This window comes from Rhineura floridana, chromosome 3 (genome assembly GCF_030035675.1).
Source record: "Rhineura floridana isolate rRhiFlo1 chromosome 3, rRhiFlo1.hap2, whole genome shotgun sequence".
Lineage (NCBI taxonomy): Eukaryota > Metazoa > Chordata > Lepidosauria > Squamata > Rhineuridae > Rhineura > Rhineura floridana.
The window spans coordinates 225839670-225862945 of NC_084482.1; the positions used below are offsets into that span (position 1 = coordinate 225839670).

The following is a 23276-nucleotide window of genomic DNA, read 5'->3' on the forward strand; positions in this document are numbered from 1 at the left end:
TTAGGGGAGAAGGCAGGAAGGAGGGATCTCAGGCCTAACCCAGCCGCGAAACACAAAAAGGGGGAGGGGCGCGGCTGCGACTCTGCACGTCTGGATTTGCCCCGCTGCCCGCCACCGGGTCCTCCGGTGGGCAAATGGGAGGGAGGCGCTTTGAATCGCAAGGGGTGTGTTGGGGGAGGCTCAGTATTGAATGAGGAGGGGGCGGGGAGAGGGTGCAGGGGGTAGGTGGAAGGGTTTGGTACGGGGCCCCGCATGATGGGGGCCTCTTGTTCAGATGCACCCCCACCCTATTTCCTGGGGCAGCTGCAGCCCCAACCAGAAGAGCAGGGAGGGGGAGCGGGGAGAGAGAGGGAGGGGACGCGTGTTGCCCCCCCAGGCCTCCGGTGGGTCAAGGCCCTTGAGCTCTGCTTCTTCCCGAGGCGGGAAGAGTTAATCCCAAGGAGGAGGGGAGGGGTCTCCCTTGCTAATCCGGAAGGAGAAAAAGCCAGGAGAGGAAGAGGAGGAGGGTGGAGCGCGCAGAGAACAAAGGTGCGACATTTTGGGGAGGATTTGCTTTTGGGGGGTGGGTGGAGGGAGAAGGAGGAGAGAGCCGCCCTCCCCCTCTGGGAATCCACAGAAAAGGGGGTGATCCGTGCGGTCCAGCTGCAAAAGGGGGCAGCTGCTTCCCCCCTTGCAGACCAGCCCCCTCTGTCCAGGGACGATGTGCAACTCAGATGGGGGGGAGGGAAGGGGGTCTTGATGCAGAGGAAAGGGCCCTGTTGGGGGGCACATTGCATGGCGGGGGGGGGGAGAGGAGAATGCTGTGCTGCTTTTGCGAGCCAACGCGGGAGGGAGAGACCCTTTTGCATAGATGCCCTCCTCTGTGCCCTGCGCCCATCAGAAGCTCTGGACCAGGTGGGACGCAGTGGCATCTCGTAGAGGACACTCTCCCCTTTCCTGGACTGTATGATTTGCCTTGGCCCAGAGCAGATTTTGGGGTGAGTATCCCCAGTTACTTATTTTTTCCTGTGTGTTTTTGTCTATTTTGATGTTGCATAAATGATCCCCTGGGTGCCCTGCGCCCAGTAGAAGCTCTGGGCTGGATGGGATACACTGGCATCCCGTAGAGGACACCCTCCCCTTTCATGGGGTGTATGATTTGTCCTGGCCCAGGGCAGATTTTGGGGTGGGCACCCCGTTACTTATTTTTTATGATTTTATGACATATATTTATGATAATATCAGGAGCCTGATGATTTTGATTGCATAAATGTATTGTTATTCTTGACGGGGAGAGTCCCCCGATCACAGCGATATATCATACAGGGTACCCCAACATATATTTTGGGGTTCAGAGACATGTTAACTTTGGCTTGAAGTTGTAGCTGTCAACTTTTCTTCTTTTTTTAGTGTTTTGAACTTTCAAGCAAGTAAGGAACTGGGAACTAGGAACCAACTTCAGCGTCGTAGGAGAATGAGGGGTGCTTTTTTGGGGGGGGAGATTTGGCCTTCCCAATAAACAGTCTGCAGGCAGGAGTTTGTTGGAGGGGGAGGGCAAATCCGCCTGGTGGATCTCTCCTTCTTGTTCATGTCTGGCCCAGCTCAGAGGTGCTGAGGGTCTTGGAGACCTTCCGGTGACAAGCAGTTAATAAATAATATTGATTTATTTTTAATTCATTTTATTTGTTTATTAAAATTATTAGTCGCTTTTCTACGCAAATATGTGCACTCAAAGTGACTTATTTGTTATTGTTATGTGCCTCCAAGTTGACTACGACTTATGGTGACCCTATGAATCAGTGACCTCCAAGAGCATCTGTTATGAACCAAGTGACTTATAGGTAATAACAATTGAAAGTGAAAATGGAAATGGACTGTCTTCAAGTCGATTCCGACTTATGGCGACCTTATGAATGGGGTTTTCATGGTAAGCGGTATTCAGAGGGGCTCTCAATAACAATTGAAAGTACAAGATATATAAAAAAGTAATAAACATTATTAAAAAAACAGTATATGAGGTGTGTCACCATTTGCCATAGAAAGACCCATATTGACAGGAAGGCTGTGATGCCCCTGTATATATATTACTGTAAATATGGTAAGTGTGGGTTTATTAGAGTATATGTGGTAAGTAGACTGAGTGAGAGGGGGGAGTACATGGGCTGGAATGCTGGAGAATGTTGTATTATGATTGGCTGAGCGTTTGAGTGTCTGAAGGTATAAATGAGAGGATGACAGTTGAGAGAGGAGTTCTGTTGGTGGGAGTTCTGAGGGAGGTTGGAGTTGGTTTTGTGGGTTGGATTGGATTAGGCTGGTAGTGAGGCAGGTTATTGATGACTAGAAACATAAAGAGAAAAGCATCTGATGAAACCATACTCTTGTTAACTATACGTTTAAGTAATCTTGTTATTCCTGAGTATATAAATAAATATTTCTTGGTTTACCAGAACGCCTGATCCTTGGCTGGGGATATCACAGACCAGAAGGGTGGGCAGGGCATATACCAAGGTTGGGAAACAGTGTCAATGGTGGCAGCGGTGAAGAGATAGTGTAACATCATCAGGTATCCAGAGCAACCCAGGGCTGTAATCTTTTTAGGCACAAAGATACAGGGGGGTTGTGGCCTGCAAGTGCACCCAGACACAAAGCAGCAATAATCCAGGAGGAGACTAAGGCACAGTCTCAAGGCAATATTGTTTTATAGGAAGGTCTGGTGGTGCTGCCTAGCAGTGGGATCTTGAGAGATCTTTGCTAGAGCCGGTGAGAACCATTTTGAGAGCAGACCCTGAGGTGGGACCGTGACAAGGCAGTGACTACAGCCGGGATCCTAGCAGGTGGTGGCTGAGGTGGGATCCTGGCAGGAAGAGTCCTGACAAAGGCCTCTTAAGTGTTATAGAGGGTCCAAAGCAATAGCTGACCAATGCTCACAACAACCCTGTGAGGTGGGGCAGGATGAGAGCCTGTCAATAATGTTTTGGTTAGAGCAGGGGAGGGCACTGTCCAGCCTGAGGGCTGCATTTCCTCACCAGCTGATCTTTTTTAAGGGGTCACTCTACAGTGATGGGCAGGGCTGGAGGAAAGAGCGCGTAAAGCCGTGGCTGTGAGTCTGACCTTTCTCTAGGAGGTACGCTGCAGCCATTTAAAAGTCAGAAGGTTCTTCAGCACACATGCGCACCCTTTACAGAGAACTCAAGGAGTGGGTCAGAGCGCTGGGTTTAGGCTAAGAGGTCAAGGTGTGAAGGCCCAGGAAAAATTCACACTGGGGGTGGTGAAAGAGGTGGGGCCTTTCCAGGCACGGAGGGCGGTCTGGAAGAACCCGGGGAGGGCTCTGGAAGCTGTCTAGGGCCTGACGGTGAAGGCTTTTTGGAGGTCAAACATCCTGAAGGACACTGAGGCTGGAGGAAAGTAACACAGAAAGGAGACACTGAGGCAGGTTGTAATATTTAAACTCCTGAGATCCAAATCTGTGTGCAGGATGAAATTCTTCCCCTCCCATCTCTCCCCTGCAGACACTTGAAAGCCGCTCCTGACTTGAAGGTGCATCGTGGCCGCGGCTGCGAGATCCCCAGATCCAACTCCCCAGCGGGCAGCGCAATGGCCTTAGAGGGACTGTCTGGGCTGCCCCTTCTCTGGGGTGGGGTGGAAAGAGCTGCCGGGCAGCCCCCTCAGGTAAAAGAACGATTATTGGGGGTGCCTCTCTCTGTGGGGAGTGTTGTGTAAATTTGTATATTTGTTAGCAGAGAACGACAGCGATCTGAAATATATGTGTGCCCGTGTGTGTGTTTACCTTATGAGGAGAGGTTGCAGCATTTGGGGCTTTTTAGTTTAGAGAAAAGGCGGGTCAGAGGAGACATGATAGAAGTGTATAAAATTATGCATGGCCTTGAGAAAGTGGATAGAGAAAAGTTCTTCTCCCTCTCTCACAGTACTAGAACTCGTGGACATTCAAAGAAGCTGAATGTTGGAAGATTCAGGACAGACAAAAGGAAGTACTTCTTTACTCAGCGCACAGTTAAACTATGGAATTTGCTCCCACAAGATGCAGTAATGGCCACCAGCTTGGATGGCTTTAAAAGAAGATTAGACCAATTCATGGAGGACAGGGCTATCAATGGCTACTAGCCGTGATGGCTGTGCTCTGCCACCCTAGTGACAGGCAGTATGTTTCTGAAAACAAGAGGGGAGAGTGTTCTTGCACTCGGGTCCTGCTTGCGGGCTTCCCCCAGGCACCTGGTTGGCCACTGTGAGAACAGGATGCTGGACTAGATGGGCCACTGGCCTGATCCAGCAGGCTCTTCTTATGTTCTTACCTAAGTAGCAGACTCTTACCCTGCATTGAGATCACTGAGACTTAAGACTTAGGAAGATAAGAAAAGCTACTTTATTTATAGAAATACATAGTAGATAGAAAGGCATACCTACTTTTGACTAACTAAGTTGGAGGCGCAACGCCTAGACGTGGCCTCTCTCTCGGACAGTCGAAGAAGAGAGAAACGGGTGGAAGGAGGAGGGGCAGATCAGCTTCCCTAAGACGTATCAGTCTAACAACGGAAGGAAGTCAGCCAGAGCATCACAGGTAAAGGTAGCCAAGCCTATCCATCTGGTGGACCCTCATTCTTATCTCCCTTCTGGTACATGAACAGAAGAACAAAACAGGAGTTGCTCTTGCCCCACTTCCAACAGGGAGGAGCTGTGAAAGTATATCCCTTTTTCTCTTTACTTTTGACACTGCCTAAGAAAAGCTGGATCAGGCCAGTGGCCGGTCTAGTCCAGCATCCTGTTCTCACGGTGGCCAATCAGAAGCCCCAGTTGGAAGCCCACAAGCAGGACCTGAGCGCAAGAGCAACTCCCCCCACGTGTGATTCTGTTTCATGTGCCTGGCAGAACACGCACGTCCCCACGTGTCTTAAGACACTGCTAGAGACGTGGGATCTTTCCCAGGAGTCAGCTGTGTGCTGCTGTGAATATTCTGTAGAAGCAGTCTCAAACCTAGAAATGCATTCCCTGCGCAAAAGCTGTCTTTGAATGCACGAGTGAAGTTTCCGTTTGTTACGGGAAACAGCAAAGACATTTAGCTGCAGATTGATCTTAATGCATTCACGCCTTAAAAAAGGAGAAAAGGGGTGTGGAGCATGTCAGTTGGTGTGAAACAGTTTCTGGTTTTACTCATGTCATGAAACAAGAGGGGGTCAGTAAGGGAATAATCTCAGCATGTTCCATTGCCCAGGCTAATATGCACTTGCCACTGGCCTGCTATGTCACGATCCCCAGCATACTGCCTCCGACAGTGGAAGCATCGTGGCTAGCAGCCACCAATAGTGTTATCCTCCATTAATTTATCTAATCCTCTTATAAAGCCATCCAAGTCAGCGGATTTCACTGCAAGATCTAAAAGCGACTACAGGGGTGATAAATCAAAAGCCCACATGCAATTACTCTGTTACTCCGTGGTGCACCTTGGAGAAATGATCTCTTCTTCTCCTCCTTCCAGGGTCCGGTGACCTTTGAGGAGGTGGCTGTTCATTTCATGGAGGAGGAGTGGGCTCTTCTGGATTCTGGCCAAAGGGCTCTGCACAGGGAAGTCACGGAGGAGATATACGACATGGTGGCCTCTCTCGGTGAGTTCTCTCACAAACCTATTAGAATTCTTTGAGCAGCATTTAGATAGAGGTGGTCCAGTGGGCATATTGTAGTTGGACTTTCAGAAAGCTGTCAACAAGGTACCTCACCGAAGACTCCTGCGTAAGTTTAGCAGTCATGGAATAAGAAGAGAGGTCTGTGACAACCTTCCCTGGCTCTCCCTGTCAGGTTCCTACCTGCTCGTGGTTACTGCCTGTCTCTAGGCAGCACCAGGGACTCCACCAGTCCAGACCGCACTCTCTTATGGTTTACCTATCCGTTCTAGCACAGATCTCAACAGATCCCCCTGCTAGGCAACCACCAGTAACGTCCCAATACTAGTATTCCCAGAGACTCTGAATACTGGTATTGTTATTCTCTTCACCGCTGCCACCCTTTGTTACAGTTCCCCTTCAGCCTTGGTCATTACCTTACCCTCCCTTCTGGTCTGTGAAACCCCAGCCAAGGATCAGGCCTTTGGTGAACCAAATTAAGTATTTATTAAAGATAACAAAGCTAACAAGATTAACAAGATTTCTTCTTAAGGCACATAAGCATATGGTTTTACTCAATACTAATCCGAACTCCACCTCCCTCCTTCTCCACGCTCTCCTGGCAAACAACTCTCTCAAACCCCACCAAGCAATCCACTCTTTCTCTTCTTCTCCCAGATTCCACTCTCACTCCTCCTTTTATACATTCAGCCATTTTAAACACTCAGCCAATCATCTCGCATTCTACTGCCCATTCACTCCCCCTCCTCTTTCACTCCACTTACCATGTATCTTCTAAAACAACAACACTTACCATATATACATTAATATAGGAACATCACATTAGGCACTCTCCGGCTAGCATGACTGGATCTGGACTCAAAGCACGTTTGCCTCTCCTGAGAGGCACTCTGTGATGAGATTGCATTGTGAAAGGTCGTGTCCTGTGCATATGACTTGCAATATCATCTCAGGTGAAATGACCAATTTTACTGCTTATGCAACTTTTCCCATCAGGCTTCCTGCAGTCTCTGCTTCTATTGCAGAGTGAACCAAACTGAGGCCGTTTTAAAACTAACACAGGCAATATTAGGGTGGAACATCTCCCAGGCTCATAAGCTTGTAGCCAGCCATCAATGTCTTCGCCCTGAACCTGCCCATGCGTTAAGGTCAGCAGGTGAGGTCTTCCTGGGATGAGGTGCACAGTGTAAAGGTCTGGGAAAGGACTTTTTTGGTGGTGGCTCCTCATACATGTCTGGCTTTATGTCTTTATACTTTCATGCAGTTGCAATTGTCTTCAGTGATTTGTTGTTGTATAGTGTCTGTGTGTTTTTTAGAATATGTGTGTGTCTAAAAAGTGATATATGCAGGCTAAAAGAGCTGAAGTAGCACCATTTCCACAGTTACTTACAGAGCTGGTGCCTTCTGCACTCCTCCATCCCGATGCTCGCTCTCAGCTCCCATCTGGGAGCTTTCTCCGCCCCACTCTCCCACTCGGCGACACCTTCCTTCCCTGTCTCCAACTCGGAACTTTTCAACATCAACCCGTCGGCTATTCTCAGAAGGTTGCCACATGTTGTTCCTCCTGATGTGGTGCTGCTCCACTTTGCACCAGTCACTGTTCAAGTTGCTGTGAATTGGCAGCCGCTGTTGTTATTGCTGGGAGTAGGGAGAGCAGACGTTGCAAAGATCCCTTCCCTGCTCCTGTCGCCTTGGCTGCTGCTGCTGCCACCTCTGACACTGCTCCGCTGTTTAAGATGGGAGGATTCATGGGAAATGTACCATTATTTCTTTTTCTTCTCTCTCTCCTCTCCTCTCCGACGATATTCTCTCTCTCATACACACATATTATTTTCCAACCCAGACAGCAAAGAGCTGGTGGTGTTGATGTGAGCATTTCTAGCTACATCAATATGTTGCACTGGCTTTGATCTTAATTGCCATGGAAGATTTTGTCCAGAAATAGACATTTGAAGTGCACCCCTGGCTCGCCTACTTGGGGCAGAGGAGGGACAGTTCCCAGGATGATTTTTGCTTTTGGCGTGATAAAATGATAGGGCCCAAATGAAAACAGCTGGCTTTATTAGGTTCCGTAGAGTCATCCCCAACAGGCATTTCAAGATGAGCTTTATGTCCAGTGAATGCCTGTACACAAGTGCCAGACTGATCCTACTGGCTTCACATGGCCCTACTCTATTCACAGGACTTTACAGATCAAAAATATGCCTCTGCTTAGTTTTAGAAAGCTCTGTTTGGAATGGCTGAATATTTTTTGGTCAAAAATAACTAGTCTTGTCTTTTTCCTTGAAAGAATCGGACCTCAATTCCTGTTGGGAAGAAGGAGAAGATCTGCTTATCCAGGACCCCGAAGAAGAAGTGGCTTCATCAGCAGGTAAATGCTTAGCTGTGTTTTGAGGTCCTTTTGTTTGGGAATGGAAGGATTTTGTAGTTCCTGTGTATTGATTCATTGGCGATCACTCCTGGCTGAGTAAGATTGTCTTCCAGGATAAGATCTTTAACGGTGGGTCTCTAAGTGTCTGTGGAGGCCAATTCTGGATCCACACAGCCTCCCAAAGTGAGGACATCGGTTTCCAGATGGAAGACGGTCACGATGAGGATTTACTTGATGCGCCTTCCGCTTAGCTCGTTTGTCCCTTTCGCCCTGTACTTGTGCTTCTTCAAAGTCCAACCTGCAATTGGGATGCTCATGGGCGAAAGCTTCCCAGTTCTCAATAATTCCTGTGTAGTTCCTATCATTGCTGTCAAATTAACCCATCAGGGTGGGAGTTCTCCTGGAGAATTTAAGAAGAGCCCTGCTGTATCAGGCCAAAGGTGGAGCATCTAGTCTAGCATCCTGTCCTCACAGTTGATGCCTGTGAGAAGTGAGCAAGCAGGATTGGAGTGTAATACAGGCATACCCCGCTTTAACATACGCAATGGGACCGGAGCGTGTATGTAAAGTGAAAATGTACTTAAAGTGAAGCAATTATCTATGCATGTACTGCACTGCAATTGCCACTAGATGGCAGCGGTGTCACGCCATTAAGTGTCCCTGATTGCGAAGCGCGCGTACGTTAAGGGGGGCATGGTGGAGTATGGAGCATGTATGTTATAGCGAGGTGACTAAGTGAAGCGACGTTAAGCGGGGTATGCCTGTAGTTGCTTCCTCCTGCTGTTCTCACAGTTGTCCTTGCAATTTGTATTCAGAATGAAATAGTCTGCGCTACCTCTTTCTCGAGGATGCACCGAGGGGTCACAAGAATTCCCTGTTAACCTTGTGGCTCCGCAGAGCTCCTGTCACCAAATTCTGTGCTGATCTAAGTGCGCCCTGTCTCTGAACATTGGAGATATCCACAGGGGCCAATCAAAAGAGGACAATCCCACCAAAGGTTCTCTTAGGACTAGGGATTTATCAGCAAAATAATGAGATCTTCACACAAACAAATAAATAATGTTTATTTCATACACACTTAATCCTTAGTTACACAGGTAACATGCATTCCTGGCTTTAGCCAGTAAACTGACTTAAATTCTCAAGGCAAAGTATTATAACTGAACATGTCAGGCTGTTACACAAAGCCTGTTCAGTTAAATAGATAGTATTATTCAAGCTTTAAAGTATATTGTTATACAGTGATATAGTCATGCAGTTCTAGACATCCTGTGAAATCTAAGAGCAACAATGGAAAAGAATGAATAAGTCTCACCTACTAAGTCCCAGGACAAAGAAAACCTTGGAGTCTTCCCATGAAGTAATAGAACGACGAGTGTCCAAGTCCAGGAGACTGGTAAACTGTGGGGCTTAACAGACTCCTTTTTTGAGGAAAAAAGGGGCAAATGATGGGGTAAATGACACGTTACCTTGGGAACCTTTCGCACTTCTCAGTCTATAGCCATCTCTCAATTCATTTGCCGATATGCACATCTTTTGCATTACAGGCATCAGTCGGGTGTCAGTTGGAAACAGGAAGGTCAGGAAAGAACTGACAGCTTTTATCATTGTTTTGATGTTATATGCCTGGGAGCTCGGCAGACTTCCCAGCATTAAATAAAAAAGCCTCCACTCAAACTGGAGAAAAGAAAATGAAATGGTGCAAGAGCCTCTTAGACTTAGATATTACAAATCAATATGCAATATGGGCTTCTGGCACACAACAAGAAGCTTGTTGTCTCTGGCAGTGGATTTCTGAAGGTCTCTCTTAGTTGCTTTCATCTCCTTTTAATATTGTTACGTTATTTGCTTCAGGTGGCATTTTTGTTTGGCTTACTTTGTTTTTTTTTAACTGCACACCACTTAGTGCAGGGCTAAGTCTCCCCACGCTTCCCCTTTCAAAGACAAGCCCATGTGAAGCATGCAAGCAGGACTTGAGTGCAACAGTCGCCCTGTTGAGAGCATGGCGGCTGTCTTAAAGCTGCAAAGCACTCAAAGGGGGAAGGAGACGATTCCCCCTCCTACAGCCCATCAGCTGATGAGCTGGTGAAAGCCGCCTCGCTCCAGCACAGCAAACATTAAGCTCCTGGTTGTTCCCTTGCCTGCCCCACATCTGACGTCATGCATAATCAGGTATGGGGCAGGTGGGCGTGGTTTCCCTAAAGCAGCCTTGTGAGCCAAACAGGGAGGTCTGGTGGGTCAAGACTGGTCCATGGGTAGGAGGTTCCCCAGCGCAGGCATATGAGATGTTAAAAACACTGAACAGTTTTAAATAAAATGTTAGTGGCCATTGATAGCCTCCTGGCATTTGTCTAATGCTCTTCTAAAGCCATTCATGTTGGTGGCCATCACTGCCACTTGTGGGAGCAAATTCCATAGTTGAACTATGCGCTGCTTGAAGAAGGACTTTCTTTGGTCAGTCCTGAATCTTCCACTTCCGGCTTCACTGTATGTCAACAAGTTCTCGTGTTATGAGAGAGGGAGAAAAGCTTTCCACTGTCCACTTTCTTCACACCATGCTTAAATATATACACGTCTGTCATGAAACCTCTTACTTGAAATGGAAATGGACTATCTTCAAGTCGATTCCGACTTATGGCAACCCTATGAGTAGAGATTTCATGGTAAGCGGTATTCAGAGGGGGTTTCCCATTGCCTCCCTCTGAGGCTAGTCCTCCCCAACTGACTAGGGCCTGCTCAGCTTGCCACAGCTGCACAAGCCAGCCCCTTCCTTGTCTGCAACTGCCAGCTGGGGGGCAACTGGGTTCCTTGGGACTGTGCAGCTTCCCCACGGCTGCACAAGTGGCAGGGCACATAACCCCTGAGCCACTCAGTGGGGGGGTGATCTTTAGCTGGCCCTTGGCTCCCAGGAGACACAAGCGATAATTTCAATTCACAGACTCTGGACTCACAGCCAGGCTGTTACCTTTCCTCTAAACTAAAGAGCCCAAAGGCTGCAACCTTTCCTCTGAGAGGATTTGCTCCATCGCTTTGTTCATTTTGGATGCCCTTTTTTGAACCGTTTCCAGTTACTTTTGAGGTGAGGCAACCAGAACTGTACACAGCTTTCCTAGTGTGGTTGCCTCATATTTCTATAACTGCATGATGATACTGGCAGTTTCATTTTCAGTTCCTTTTCTATCTCCCCCTAGCATGGAATCCATGTATTTCACAGCTGCCGCATACTAGGTCGCCATTGCAATGGTGTATGGGCTTTTTCAAAAGCTGTCTGGAAGTCTAAGTCAAATGGATCACCTCTGTCTCTGTGCCTGTTGACACTCTCAAAGAACTCTAAAAAATTAGTGAGACAGGACTTACCATTGCAGAAACTATGCTGAAATCACAGCAAGGCTTATTCTTCGATGTTTGGTAATTTTCTCTGAAAACAACCATTTCCATCAGTTTCCCCAGAACAGACATTAAGCAAACTGATGTGTAATTTCCAGGATCCCCCCTGAATCCCTTTCTAAAAATTGGTGTTACATGGAACACTTTCCAGTCCTCGGGTATGGAGGCTGATATTAAAGAGAAGATACATATGTTCGTTAGAAGATCCGCAATTCCACATTCGAGTTCTTTGAAACTCTTGGATGGATGCCATCTGGACCTGGCAATTTGTCAGTTTTTATCTTGTCTATTAGGCCTAGAACTATCTCAGTCTCCCTTCCTGCAAAAGTTAGTCCAAGATCTGCCTTATGTCTTCAGCAGTGAAGATAGATGCCAAGAATTCATTCCACATCTCTACAGCACTCTTTTGACTCCGTTGTCATCCAAGGACCAACCGCCCCTGTAGACGGTCTCCTATTACTAGTGTGTTTAAAAAATTTTTTCTTGGTCTTTGTGTTTTTAGCAATGTGCTCTTCAAGTTCTTTGTTAGCATCTCTTATTGTCTATTTGCATTTCTTTTGCAAAGTTTGTGTCTGTGTTCCATTTTTTTGAAGGAAGCCTACTTGACTCTAAAGGTGTCTTTGACTTTGCTTATTTACCATGGCATCCTCTTGGCCCTGATCACACCTTTCCTGAACTGCGGCATATGCTCCAGTGGAGCTTCTAATATTGTGTTTTTAAACAGCTCCCAATCATATATAATGTATTTTAACAGTAATTTTCCAAGCCAGTATTCTCCTAGAAAAAGTAATTTCATTTCTGCATTTCTCTTCCCCCTAACCCCACTTCTTATTGCGTATTATTTTAGAAATATATCTCTGTTGTATCACGGTATGAGGAAAAACAAGACACATCTGGGCCTAGTGATACGAAGTGGAATATGGACCTGAGAGGAATTCATGTCCTGTGACACTGCAGAATATTCCAATAACCTTGGTTTCAGCTGGGCACACAAAAAGAAAGGCACAGAACTGTGGAGATGTAAAAGCTAAGACCCCCTTTCGGATGCACACCTTAATGTGGTCAGGGGGTTTGAGAATGTTGAAGAAGCTGAGAGCAATGCTGTCAGGAGTCTAGACCAAAAGGCTAGACTCCTAGCAGGAGCACCCAAGGCAGAATGGTCAAAGCTGCTTTAAAAGAGATGGGGGTGCCACAGCATCTGATTGTCCTGATGCGCAACCTATGCTCTGCAGAAGAGGCTACTGTAAGGACAGAATATGGAGAAACCGATTGGTTTCCCATCAGAAAGGGTATGAGACGGGTGTATTTTATCACCCTATTTGTTTAATCTGTACACAGAAGATATCATACGGAAAGCGGGATTGGACCAAGATGAAGGAAGTGTGAAAAGTGGAGGGAGAAACATCAATAATTTAAGATATGCAGACGATACCATACTCTTAGCAGAAACGAGTAATGATTTGAAACGAATGCTGATGAAAGTTAAAGAGGAAAGCACAAAAGCAGGACTACAGCTGAATGTCAAGAAGACTAAAGTAATGACAACAGAAGATTTATGTAACTTTACAGTTGACAATGAGGACATTGAATTTGTCAAGGATTATCAATACCTTGGCACAGTCATTAAACAAAATGGAGACAATAGCCAAGAAATTAGAAGAAGGCTAGGATTTGGGAGGGTAGCTATGAAAGAATGAGAAAAGGTCCTCAAAGTCAGGATCATTCAGACCATGGTACTTCCGATCTCTATGTATGGATGTGAAAGTTGGACAGTGAAAAAAGTGGGTAAGAGAAAAATCAACTCATTTGAAATGTGGTGTTGGAGGAGAGCTTTGCGCATACCATGGACTGCGAAAAAGGCAACTAATTGGGTGTTAGAACAAATTAAACCAGAACTGTCACTAGAAGCTAAAATGATGAAACTGAGGTTATCATACTTTGGACACATCATGAGAAGACATATTTCACTAGAAAAGACAGTGATGCTGGGGAAAACAGAAGGGAGTAGAAAAAGAGGAAGGCCAAACAAGAGGTGGATTGATTCCATAAAGGAAGCCACAGACCTGAACTTACAAGATCTGAACAGGCTGATTCACGACAGATGCTCCTGGAGGTCGCTGATTCATAGGGTCGCCATAAGTCGTGATCGACTTGAAGGCACATAGCAACAACAACAAGAACTAAGAAGCATAAAATTGGGCTTGATTTATGATGAGATCCTTTGTCTTTGCCTTGAAATTTCAATGTGATTTTTTCCCCTCCCTCCTCCCCCTCAGGAGATGATGGGCTGAAGAATGAGAATTATAGGGAACCAGAGATTATGTCACTGGTAACATTTGCTAATTTTGAAGCAGAAAAAGAGACATTTGGAAATCACAGGGGACCAAAAACGTCTGCAAGAAACCAGCCAAAGAACTGGAAGAAGAAATCCTCTATTTCTCAGACTTTGCCCCAATGCACGGAGTGTGGAAAGAGTTTCAGTAAGAGCAGTCATCTTACTTTACATGAAAGGACACACACAGGGGAGAAACCATTTAAATGCACGGTGTGGAAAGGGCTTCATTGTGAAAAGTACCCTCACTAGACATCAACGAGCACACACAGAGGAGAAACCGTTTCAATATACGGAGTGTGGAAAGAGCTTCAGTCGAAAGCATTCCCTTGACGTACATGAAAGAATCCACACAGGGGAGAAACCCTTTAAATATATGGAATGTGGAAAGAGCTTCAGTGTGAGCAGTAAACTTAATGCACATCACACAACACACATGGGAAAGCCATTGAAATGCACGCAGTGTGGAAAACCCTTCAGTAAGAATTGTCACCTTACTTTACATGAAAGAATGCACGCACAGGAGAAACCATGTAAATGAATGGAATGCGGAATAAACTTCAGTGTGAGCCTTACTCTACGTCTTTAAAGTAGAGGACTGGTGGAACTTAGGTGGACCAATGTAGTATTTAGCAATGGTAAGTATGTAGTTAAGTTTAATCTTACAGTCTACCAAAGATTACAATCCTGTACCACTTGGGACCAGGATACCTAGATCATCTCTTATATATCCAACCAATCACTGCAATGTGCAGGAGAGGGCCTCTTGCATGTAACATCTCATCAGGACATCCATTCTGTATGGCATAGGAACTGTTCTTTACTGTGGTGGCACCTAGCCTTTGGAACTCCTTCCCATTACATATCAGACAGGCGCCGTCTCTATTTTCTTTTGGGTGCCTATTGAAGACCTTCCTTTTTTTCAACCAACCTCTTAAAATGGACATATTTATCCCAGCCTCTATTTCTGTTAAATTTTAAAAAAAGGTTTTAAATCGTTTTGATGTATGAAATGTTTTTGTTGGCATTTTTGAGATATCTTGTGTGAAGCAATTAATAGATGAAATAATAATAATAATAATGCTAAATCTTGTATGTAATGGCCACTTTTCCAGGCGCTGGTAAAGCACCTCTGAATACCACTTACCACAAAAACCCTATTCACAGGGTCGCCAGAAGTCAGGATCGATTTGAAGGCAATCCAGCATCATTCAGTATACTTTTAACTGTAGATCTTATTCATTTTGCTTTTTAAACTTTTTAAATGTTGATTTTTCTTGATAGTTTTAATACATATTTTATATTCTTTGTAAACTACTTAGAGGTTTTAATTACACTTCAGCAGTATTCACATTTTGTTAAACACGTAACTAAAATGAATTGTAAAAGAAAACAATCATTGTGGGTGGTGATACCAGACCCCAATAATAATTCCCCCTGATCAAAATGCCCATCGAGATCTTGAGATGAAGAATGAAATTGAGGAAGCACCCAAATTAGGAAATGTTGTAGTAATGAGGGACTTTGAACTACCCTCACATAGACAGGGTGTTCCAGTCATGACATGGAAGTAAAATTTCTACATCTCTTCAACGACTGTGCCCTAGAACAGTTGGTGATGGAACCGACGTGGGTTCTTATGTAGCAACTTCCCTATGAGGAAATGTTGCACATAGAGAAAAGTTTTTCTCCCTCTCTTTGATGGCTTTAAAAGGGGTTAGACAAATTCATGTCTCCGTGCGGGGAGGCAGCACGCTTGTGAATACCAGTGGCTGGAAACGGCAGGAGGGAAGAGTGCACTCAAGTCCTGCTTACGAGCTTCCCCTGGGCATCTGGTTGGCCACTGTGAGAAAAAGATGCTGCAGGGGATGGCGCATTGGCCTGACCCAGCAGGCTCTTCTTCTGTTCTTAAATAGTTCCTTCACTTTATTTTCCCAGGTAAGCATAGTATCCTGTTGTTATTTTGATGTATACGGGCTTTTGATTTTCCTTTAATTTTTTTGTGTGGATTATGCTAATATCTTTTGTAAACTGACATGCATTCATTTGCTGTATTCCTTTCAGCACCTGCTTAAAACCTTTTGGTTTACCCAAGTCTATCCATATAAACAAATGTTTTGTTTAATGTTTTTTAGTTTTGTTTTAAAATGTTTTTAATGACTTGTTTTTAACTCTTGAATTGATCTTTTTTTGGTAAACTGCTTAGAAGTGTTTACAATCGTGGTGTATAGATTTTGTGAAATAAAATAAAAATTGACTGCTTTGCTGCTATTTGTTATGTACCTTTTCCTAGCTGATGTCGCTCTCCAGTTGAAGTTTGTCATAGTCCTCTTGCCCAGCAGGGCAGATGAAGGACACCACCTTCACCTGGCACTCATAGCATGAAGGGAGTGAGAATTGGGGGTTTTCATCAGTCAGACACATGTAACAAAACTGGCTTCTCTCTGCAACAGAAGGGCCTTTGGGAAAGGTGGCAGGTGTGGGGAAAATCTCTGCTTTAGTCCATGGGGGAGCCACTGCGTATCGGGGCCAACAATTCTGGACCAGATAGATCAATGGTCTGATTCACAACTTCAAACATGTAGAATTTTCAGGGGTAACTGATCTATGTTGTGCGATTGTTAACAAGGGAGGTGTTTCTATGTACCGGGAAAGGAATGACTCCCCAGTTATACAGTTACATGATATCTTATATACATCCTCAAACACTTTAAAGCCCTGAGCAACTCGACGACTGGGTTGCATAAAGGATTGCCTGCACTCATCCAGTCCTGCCTCTACCTTAGGATCTAGCCAGTAAAGGCGATTCGACTGGTGAGCTGGGGTAAAAGTGGAAAGAAAAGCTCTTACCGTTTTTCTCAATTTTCTAATCTTACTTTTCCCCCTCAAAACCCTTTATTATGGATTATGAATCATAGAATAGTAGAGTTGGAAGGGCCCTGTAAGGCCATTGAGTCCAACCCCCTGCTCAATGCAGGGATTCATTGCAGGGAACTGAAAGCATAATGAGGGTAGGTAACTTGGCCAAGGTATTCTCGTTTTGTGACGATTTTGATGTTACTGGTTACGGTAACTGACTACGTGCATCAGGGTTTTGTTGCTAATATTCTCTGGCTCACCGAAGAGGGCTGTAGCCTGAGGCTTTCTCCTGGGGCTGTCTCTTTCACAGTTCTTCCCCTCGCAGCTGACTTCGGATGGGTGGGAATTTCAAGCCAAATTAATCCAATTTGCACTTTCTGAAACTGTGAGCACAGACACAGGCATCCTTGGAAATCTGCACTTATTCAGACTTTGCGATGTAGTTTGCCAGCCAACCAATGTTTGCAAAAATGATATATTAGTGGAAAGTGTGCGTAAGAATGAATATATGAGTCAAAATAACATGCAAAAATGTATTTGACAAGAAATGGCTGGCAAAAATATGTACTTTATTTATTGATTTATTATTTGATGAATATCCCACCCTTCCAGCAGGAGCCCAGAGCGTACATTAGTCCAATCTCCCTACCAGAAAATGTGTTTATTAGGATACATTTGAACTAATGCTGGACATTTTTCATGAGGGTGATTTTTTAAAAAATCAGAAATGAATGTAGAAATGTGAACTGAATTTAATTTGCTCGTCTTCTGCTGACATAGCTTGTGTAATTTTCCAAGCCAGTATTATTCTCCTCGAAAAAGTAATTTCATTTCTGCGTTCCTTTTCCCCTTAACCCCACTTCTTATTTCATATTGTTTTAGAAATGTATCTCAGTTGTATCACGGTAGGAGGAAAAACAAGACACATCTGGGTCATATCATAGTGATATGAAGTGGAATATGGACCTGAGAAGAATTCATGGTGTGTGACACTGTAGAATATTCAGATAACTTTGGTTTCAGCTTGAGATACAAAGGGGGAGAACTGTGAAAATGGAAAAATTGAGAAGTAGCTTATTGAGCTTGGTCTGTAATGAAATCCTTTGCCTTTGCCTTGAAATTCTGACTTTTTTTTCTCCCTCTTCCCCCTCAGCAGATGATGGGCAGAAGAAGGAGAATTATAGGGAATCACAGATGATGCCATTGGTAACAACCAAGCGTGAAGCACAGAACGAAACGTTTGGAAATCACAGGGGACCAAAAAAGTGTAAAAGAAACCAGTCAAAGAATGAGAAGAAGAAATCCTCTACTTCTAAGGCTTTGCATCAAAGAACCCACACAGAGGAGAAACCATTTAAATGCATGGAGTGTGGAAAAAGCTTTCGTCAGAGCGGTCACCTTACTTTACATAAAAGAACCCACACAGGGGAGAAGCTGTATAAATGCAGAGAGTGTGGAAAGAGCTTCAGTCGAAAGGATTCACTTGCTGTACATGAAAGAACCCACACAGCGGAGAAACCCTTTAAATGCATCGAGTGTGGAAAGAGCTTCAGTCAGAGCAGTCACCTTACTTTACATGAAAGAACACACACAGGGGAGAAACCATATAAATGCATGGAATGTGGGAAGAACTTCAGTCGAAAGGATTCCCTTACTTCACATCAAAGAACCCATGCAGGGGAGAAACCCTTTAAATGCATTGAATATGGAAAGAGCTTCAGTCGAAAGGATTCCCTTACTTCACATCAAAGAACCCATGCAGGGGAAAAACCCTTTAAATGCATCGAGTGTGGAAAGAGCTTCAGTCGGAATTATTCCCTTACTTCACATCAAAGAATCCACATGGAGGAGAAACCGTATGAATGCATGGAGTGTGGGAAATGCTTCAGTAACAGAAGTAACTTAACTTCACATCAACGAGCACATACAGGGGAGAAGAGATTTGAATGCATGGAGTGTGGGAAAAGATTCAGCGCTAGCAGTAAACTTAAGGTGCATCACAGAATACACACAGGGGAGAAACCATTTAAATGCACAGACTGTGGAAAGAGTTTTAGAATGAGCAGTCATATTACCGTACATCTACGAACACACATGGGGGAGAAACCATTTAAATGTATGGAATGTGGAAAGAGTTTTAGTGAGAGCGGTAACCTTACTTTACATCGCCGAACGCACACCGGGGAGAAACCATTTAAATGCAGTGAGTGTGGAAAGGGTTTTATTCGCAATGATCTTTTAACTTTACATCAAATAACCCACACAGGGGAGAAACCCTTTAAATGCAGGGAGTGTGGAAAGAGCTTCATTGCAAAATGTGGCTTGACTGAACATCAACGAACCCACACCGGGGAGAAACCTTTTCAGTGCATGGAGTGTGGAAAGAACTTCAGTGCTAATGGTGCCCTTTCTAGACATCAACGAACACACATCATAGCAGTAAACTTAATGCACATCATACAACTCACATGGGAAAAACCATTTAAATGCATGCAGTAAGAATCATCACATAAGAACATAAGAAGAGCCTGCTGGATCAGGCCAGTGGCCCATCTAGTCCAGCATCCTGTTCTCACAGTGGCCAACCAGGTGCCTGGGGGAAGCCTGCAAGCAGGACCCGAGTGCAAGAACACTCTCCCCTCCTGAGGCTTCCGGCAACTGGTCTTCAGAAGCATGCTGCCTCTGACTAGGGTGGCAGAGCACAGCCATCATGGCTAGTAGCCATTGATAGCCCTGTCCTCCATGAATTTGTCTAATCTTCTTGTAAAGCCATCCAAGCTGGTGGCCATTACTGCATCTTGTGGGAGATACATGCTTTACATGAAAGAATGCATGCAGGAGAGAAACTGTAAATGAATGGAATGCAGAATAACATCAGTGTGAGCCTTACTCTATGGCTTTAAAGTGGAGGACTGGTGGAATCTAGGCGACTAACGTAGTATTTAGCAATGTTAAGTATGTAGTTAATGTTAATGTTATGTGCCTTCAAGTCCATCTCAACTTATGGCAACCCTATGAATCAGTGTGCTCCAGTAGCATATGTTGTTAACCACGCTGTTCAGATCTTGTAAGATCAGGTTTGTGGTTTCCTTTATGGAGTCAATCCATGTTTTGTTTGGCCTTCCTCTTTTTCTACTCCCTTCTGTTTTTCACAGCATTATTCTTTTCTAGTGAATCATGTCTTCTCATTATGTGTCCAAACACCCATTTATTTGTCTTTTTCTAGGTCCATGGTATCCACAAAGCTCTCCTCCAGCAGCACATTTCAAGTGAATTGATTTTTCTCTTACCCGCTTCTTCCACTGTCCACCTTTCACCAACTTTTTGGTTAATGACTGTGCCAAAGTATTGCTAATCCTTGACAAGTTTAATGTCCTCATTGTCAACTTTAAAGTTACATACATCTTCTGTTGTCATTACTTTAGTCTTCTTGATGTTTAGCTGTAGTCCTGCTTTTGTGCTTTCCTCTTTAACTTTCATCAGCATTCGTTTCAAGTCATTAATGACAACAGAAGAAAATTTATGTAACTTTAAGGTTGACAATGAGGACATTGAACTTGTCAAGGATTATCAATACCTTGGCACAATCATTAACCAAAATGGAGACAATAGTCAAGAAATTAGAAGAGGGCTAGGACTGGGGAGGGTAGCTGTGAGAGAACTAGAAAAGGTCCTCAAATGCAAAGGTGTATCACTGAACACTAAAGTCAGGATCATTCAGACCATGGTATTCCCTATCTCTATGTATGGATGTAAAAGTTGGACAGTGAAAAAAGCGGGTAAGAGAAAAATCAACGCATTTGAAAGGTGGTGTTGGAGGAGAGCTTTGCGCATACCTTGGACACACCCGGGGAGAAACCATTTAAAAGCATGGAATGTGGAAAGAGCTTCAGTGTGAGTAGTGCACTTAATGTACATCACAGAATATACACGGGGGAGAAACCATTGAGATGTGATGTGGCATAGGCCGCCATTAGAGCAAGGCCTGGCGCACTCGTCCGCCCATGGAGCTGTTGTCACATACTGCTGTTACCAATAGAAGGCCTGGCCTAACTGCCCCTGAGGAGTTAGGGTGTAGATCTGGTCTAGTGAAGCGCTTCACTGACTAAACAACCTTAAAACAGGCTTTGGCTTCTTCATGGAGTCTCCCACAAAACAGAAGCCATTGTAAATTCCACAACAGATATATGTTGTGTGGAAAGCGTTTCAGTGAGAATCGTCACCTTACTTTATATGAAAGAATGCACCCAGGGGAGAAACTGTAAATGAATGGAATATGGAATGACCTTCATTGTGGGCCTTACTCTACATCTTTAAAGTAGAGGAGTGGTGGGATTTTGGTGGACCAATGTAGTATTTAGCAATGTTAAGTATGTAGTTAATTTTAATCGTACAGGCTATCAAAGATTAAAGCCCTATACGGCTTTGGGCCAAGATACCTCTTATGTATCCAACTAATCACTGCAACTCCCTCCGTTACATATCAGATATCTTCTGTCTCGGTTTTCTTTTGGGCATCAACTGAAGACCTTCCTTCCCCCCCCCAACCAAACTTTTAAATGGAGATCTTTATCCCTGTTTGTATTTGTATTGGATTTTAAAATACTTTTAATCATTTTGAAGTATGAAATGGTTTTGTTGGTGTTTTGGGGAAGCAATTAATAAATGGAAATAAAAAAGTAATGCTAATCCTATGTAATGGCCACTTTACCAGGTGCTTTCATATCATTTAGTATACTTTTAACTGTTGATGTTATTCATTTTCCTTTTTAAATATGTGGATTTTTATTGATAATTCCAGTGCATGTTTTATATTGATCAAAATGCCCTGGCAGATCTTGAAATGAAGAATGAAATTGAGGAAGCATCCAAACTATTATTTATTATTATTTATTTAATTTGTATCCCGGCCTTCCTCCCAGCAGGAGCCCAGGGCGGCAAACAAGGCACTAAAAACACTTTAAAACATCATAAAAACAAATCTTAAAATACATTAAGACAAGCCAGCATTAAAAACATTTTAAAAACTTTTTAAAAAGGGTTAAAAACATTATTAAAAAACATGTTAAGCAATTCTGACAGAGACACAGACTGGGATAGCTCTCAACTTAAAAGTCTTGCTGAAAAAGAAAAGTCTTCGAAAGGCGTCGAAAAGATACGAGATAATTTGTTGGAAGATTCAGGACAGACAAAAGGAAGTACTTCTTTACTCAGCGCATAGTTAAACTATGGAATTTGCTCCCACAAGATGCAGTAATGGCCACCAGCTTGGACGGCTTTAAAAGAAGATTAGACAAATTCATGGAGGACAGGGCTATCAATGGCTACTAGCCATGATTGCTGTGCTCTGCCACCCTAGTCAGAGGCAGCATGCTCTGAAAACCAGTTGCCGGAAGCCTCAGGAGGGGAGAGTGTTCTTGCACTCGGGTCCTGCTTGCGGGCTTCCCCCAGGCACCTGGTTGGCCACTGTGAGAACAGGATGCTGGACTAGATGGGCCACTGGCCTGATCCAGCAGGCTCTTCTTATGTTCTTAAGTTGACTAGAAAATGTTGTAATAATGGGTGACTTCAACTATACTCACATAGATTGGCTACATGTGTATTCCAGTCATGACCTAAGAAGCAAAATTTTTAGATATCCTAAATGACTGTGCCCTAGAACAGTTGGTCATGGTACCGACCAGAGAGACAGCAACTGTGGACTTAAGTGGCACCCAGGACCTGGTGTGAGAGGTAAGTGTTGCTGAACCAGTTGGGTGCAGTGACCATAGTCCTATTAAATGAAACATACATGTAAATGACCAATTGCCAATACAAATCATACTCTGACAAATACAGGAAAGTGTCCACTATGCAACATGCCCTAATGGTACCTCCAGCACCATGTTTTGCTTGGGATAAAGCCATTGCTAAGCATGTTGTGCCCATGTCAATAACTGTCCGGGTGTCGAGACGAATAGGGATGGGGGGTGGGCTGTAAACAAAGCTTCTGCACATCTCAGGAGCAGCTCTGGGGTGACACCTGAAGCCTGATTTGCTGAAGGGTCAGGCTGACAGTTACCTAGTATAGGGCTTTATCTACCTCAGCCAGCAGGGATACAGCCTAGTCTGAAATCAAGTTTTGATTATGATGTCATGTATGATGTCACAAGCAGGATGAGCCCCAAGTCTTGCCAAAGTGGGATACAGTGAACAGTCAGACCGAGGTCTTTGTAACAGATGATGAAAAGGTTAATTTCTGGGTTATATTGCCTTTTAACATAGGGAGAAAGTTTCTGAATGACTTGTTGTGGCCCCCACTTATGCCAAAAAAATCCCAGTCATTTTTTGCCTTTGGGTGCCCTTGGCATGTCATGTTCTGATTGGGTTATTTTGTAATTGGAACGCTGTAACTTAGTACAGAATAGGAGAGAAGCCGTTGAGGGCTGCATTCAATCAAATCAGATAGTATTAATAATTATTGACTTATTACATTTGTATGCCGCCCCATAGCCAAAGCTGTCTGGGTGGTTTACAACAACAACAATAATAGCAGGGATGGGGAGTCTGCAGCCCTCCATATGCTGCCTGACTACAACGCCCCTCTTCCCTGTTGTCTGGCTATGATGGGACAGCAGATGGAGGATGCAGTGGAGGGCCACTGGACCATCTCTGCCTGCCCTTTAAAGGAAGAGTGATGTGCTCGAACGCACTGGGGACAATATGCTCCTGGTGA

At 44.4% G+C, this 23276-nt stretch overlaps 1 protein-coding gene across 5 annotated transcripts; it reads left to right on the forward strand.

The window, feature by feature from the left end:
- The first annotated feature begins 354 nt into the window (after window positions 1-354).
- Window positions 355-21859, forward strand: LOC133381834 (zinc finger protein OZF-like). 5 transcript variants are annotated; one of them, XM_061621353.1, is made up of 6 exons: window positions 355-528; window positions 1747-1820; window positions 3489-3648; window positions 5471-5597; window positions 7903-7983; window positions 17715-21859. In XM_061621353.1, the coding sequence occupies exons 2-6, from the start codon at window positions 1801-1803 to the stop codon at window positions 19058-19060; spliced, it is 1734 nt and encodes a 577-aa protein (XP_061477337.1). In that variant the 5' UTR covers window positions 355-528; window positions 1747-1800; the 3' UTR covers window positions 19061-21859. The 5 variants fall into 5 exon arrangements, with proteins under 5 accessions (XP_061477337.1, XP_061477338.1, XP_061477336.1 ...); XM_061621354.1 differs by lacking the exon at window positions 355-528 and adding an exon at window positions 811-977 and having other exon boundaries at window positions 1747-1906; XM_061621352.1 differs by lacking the exon at window positions 355-528 and adding an exon at window positions 811-977.
- The last annotated feature ends 1417 nt before the right edge of the window (window positions 21860-23276 follow it).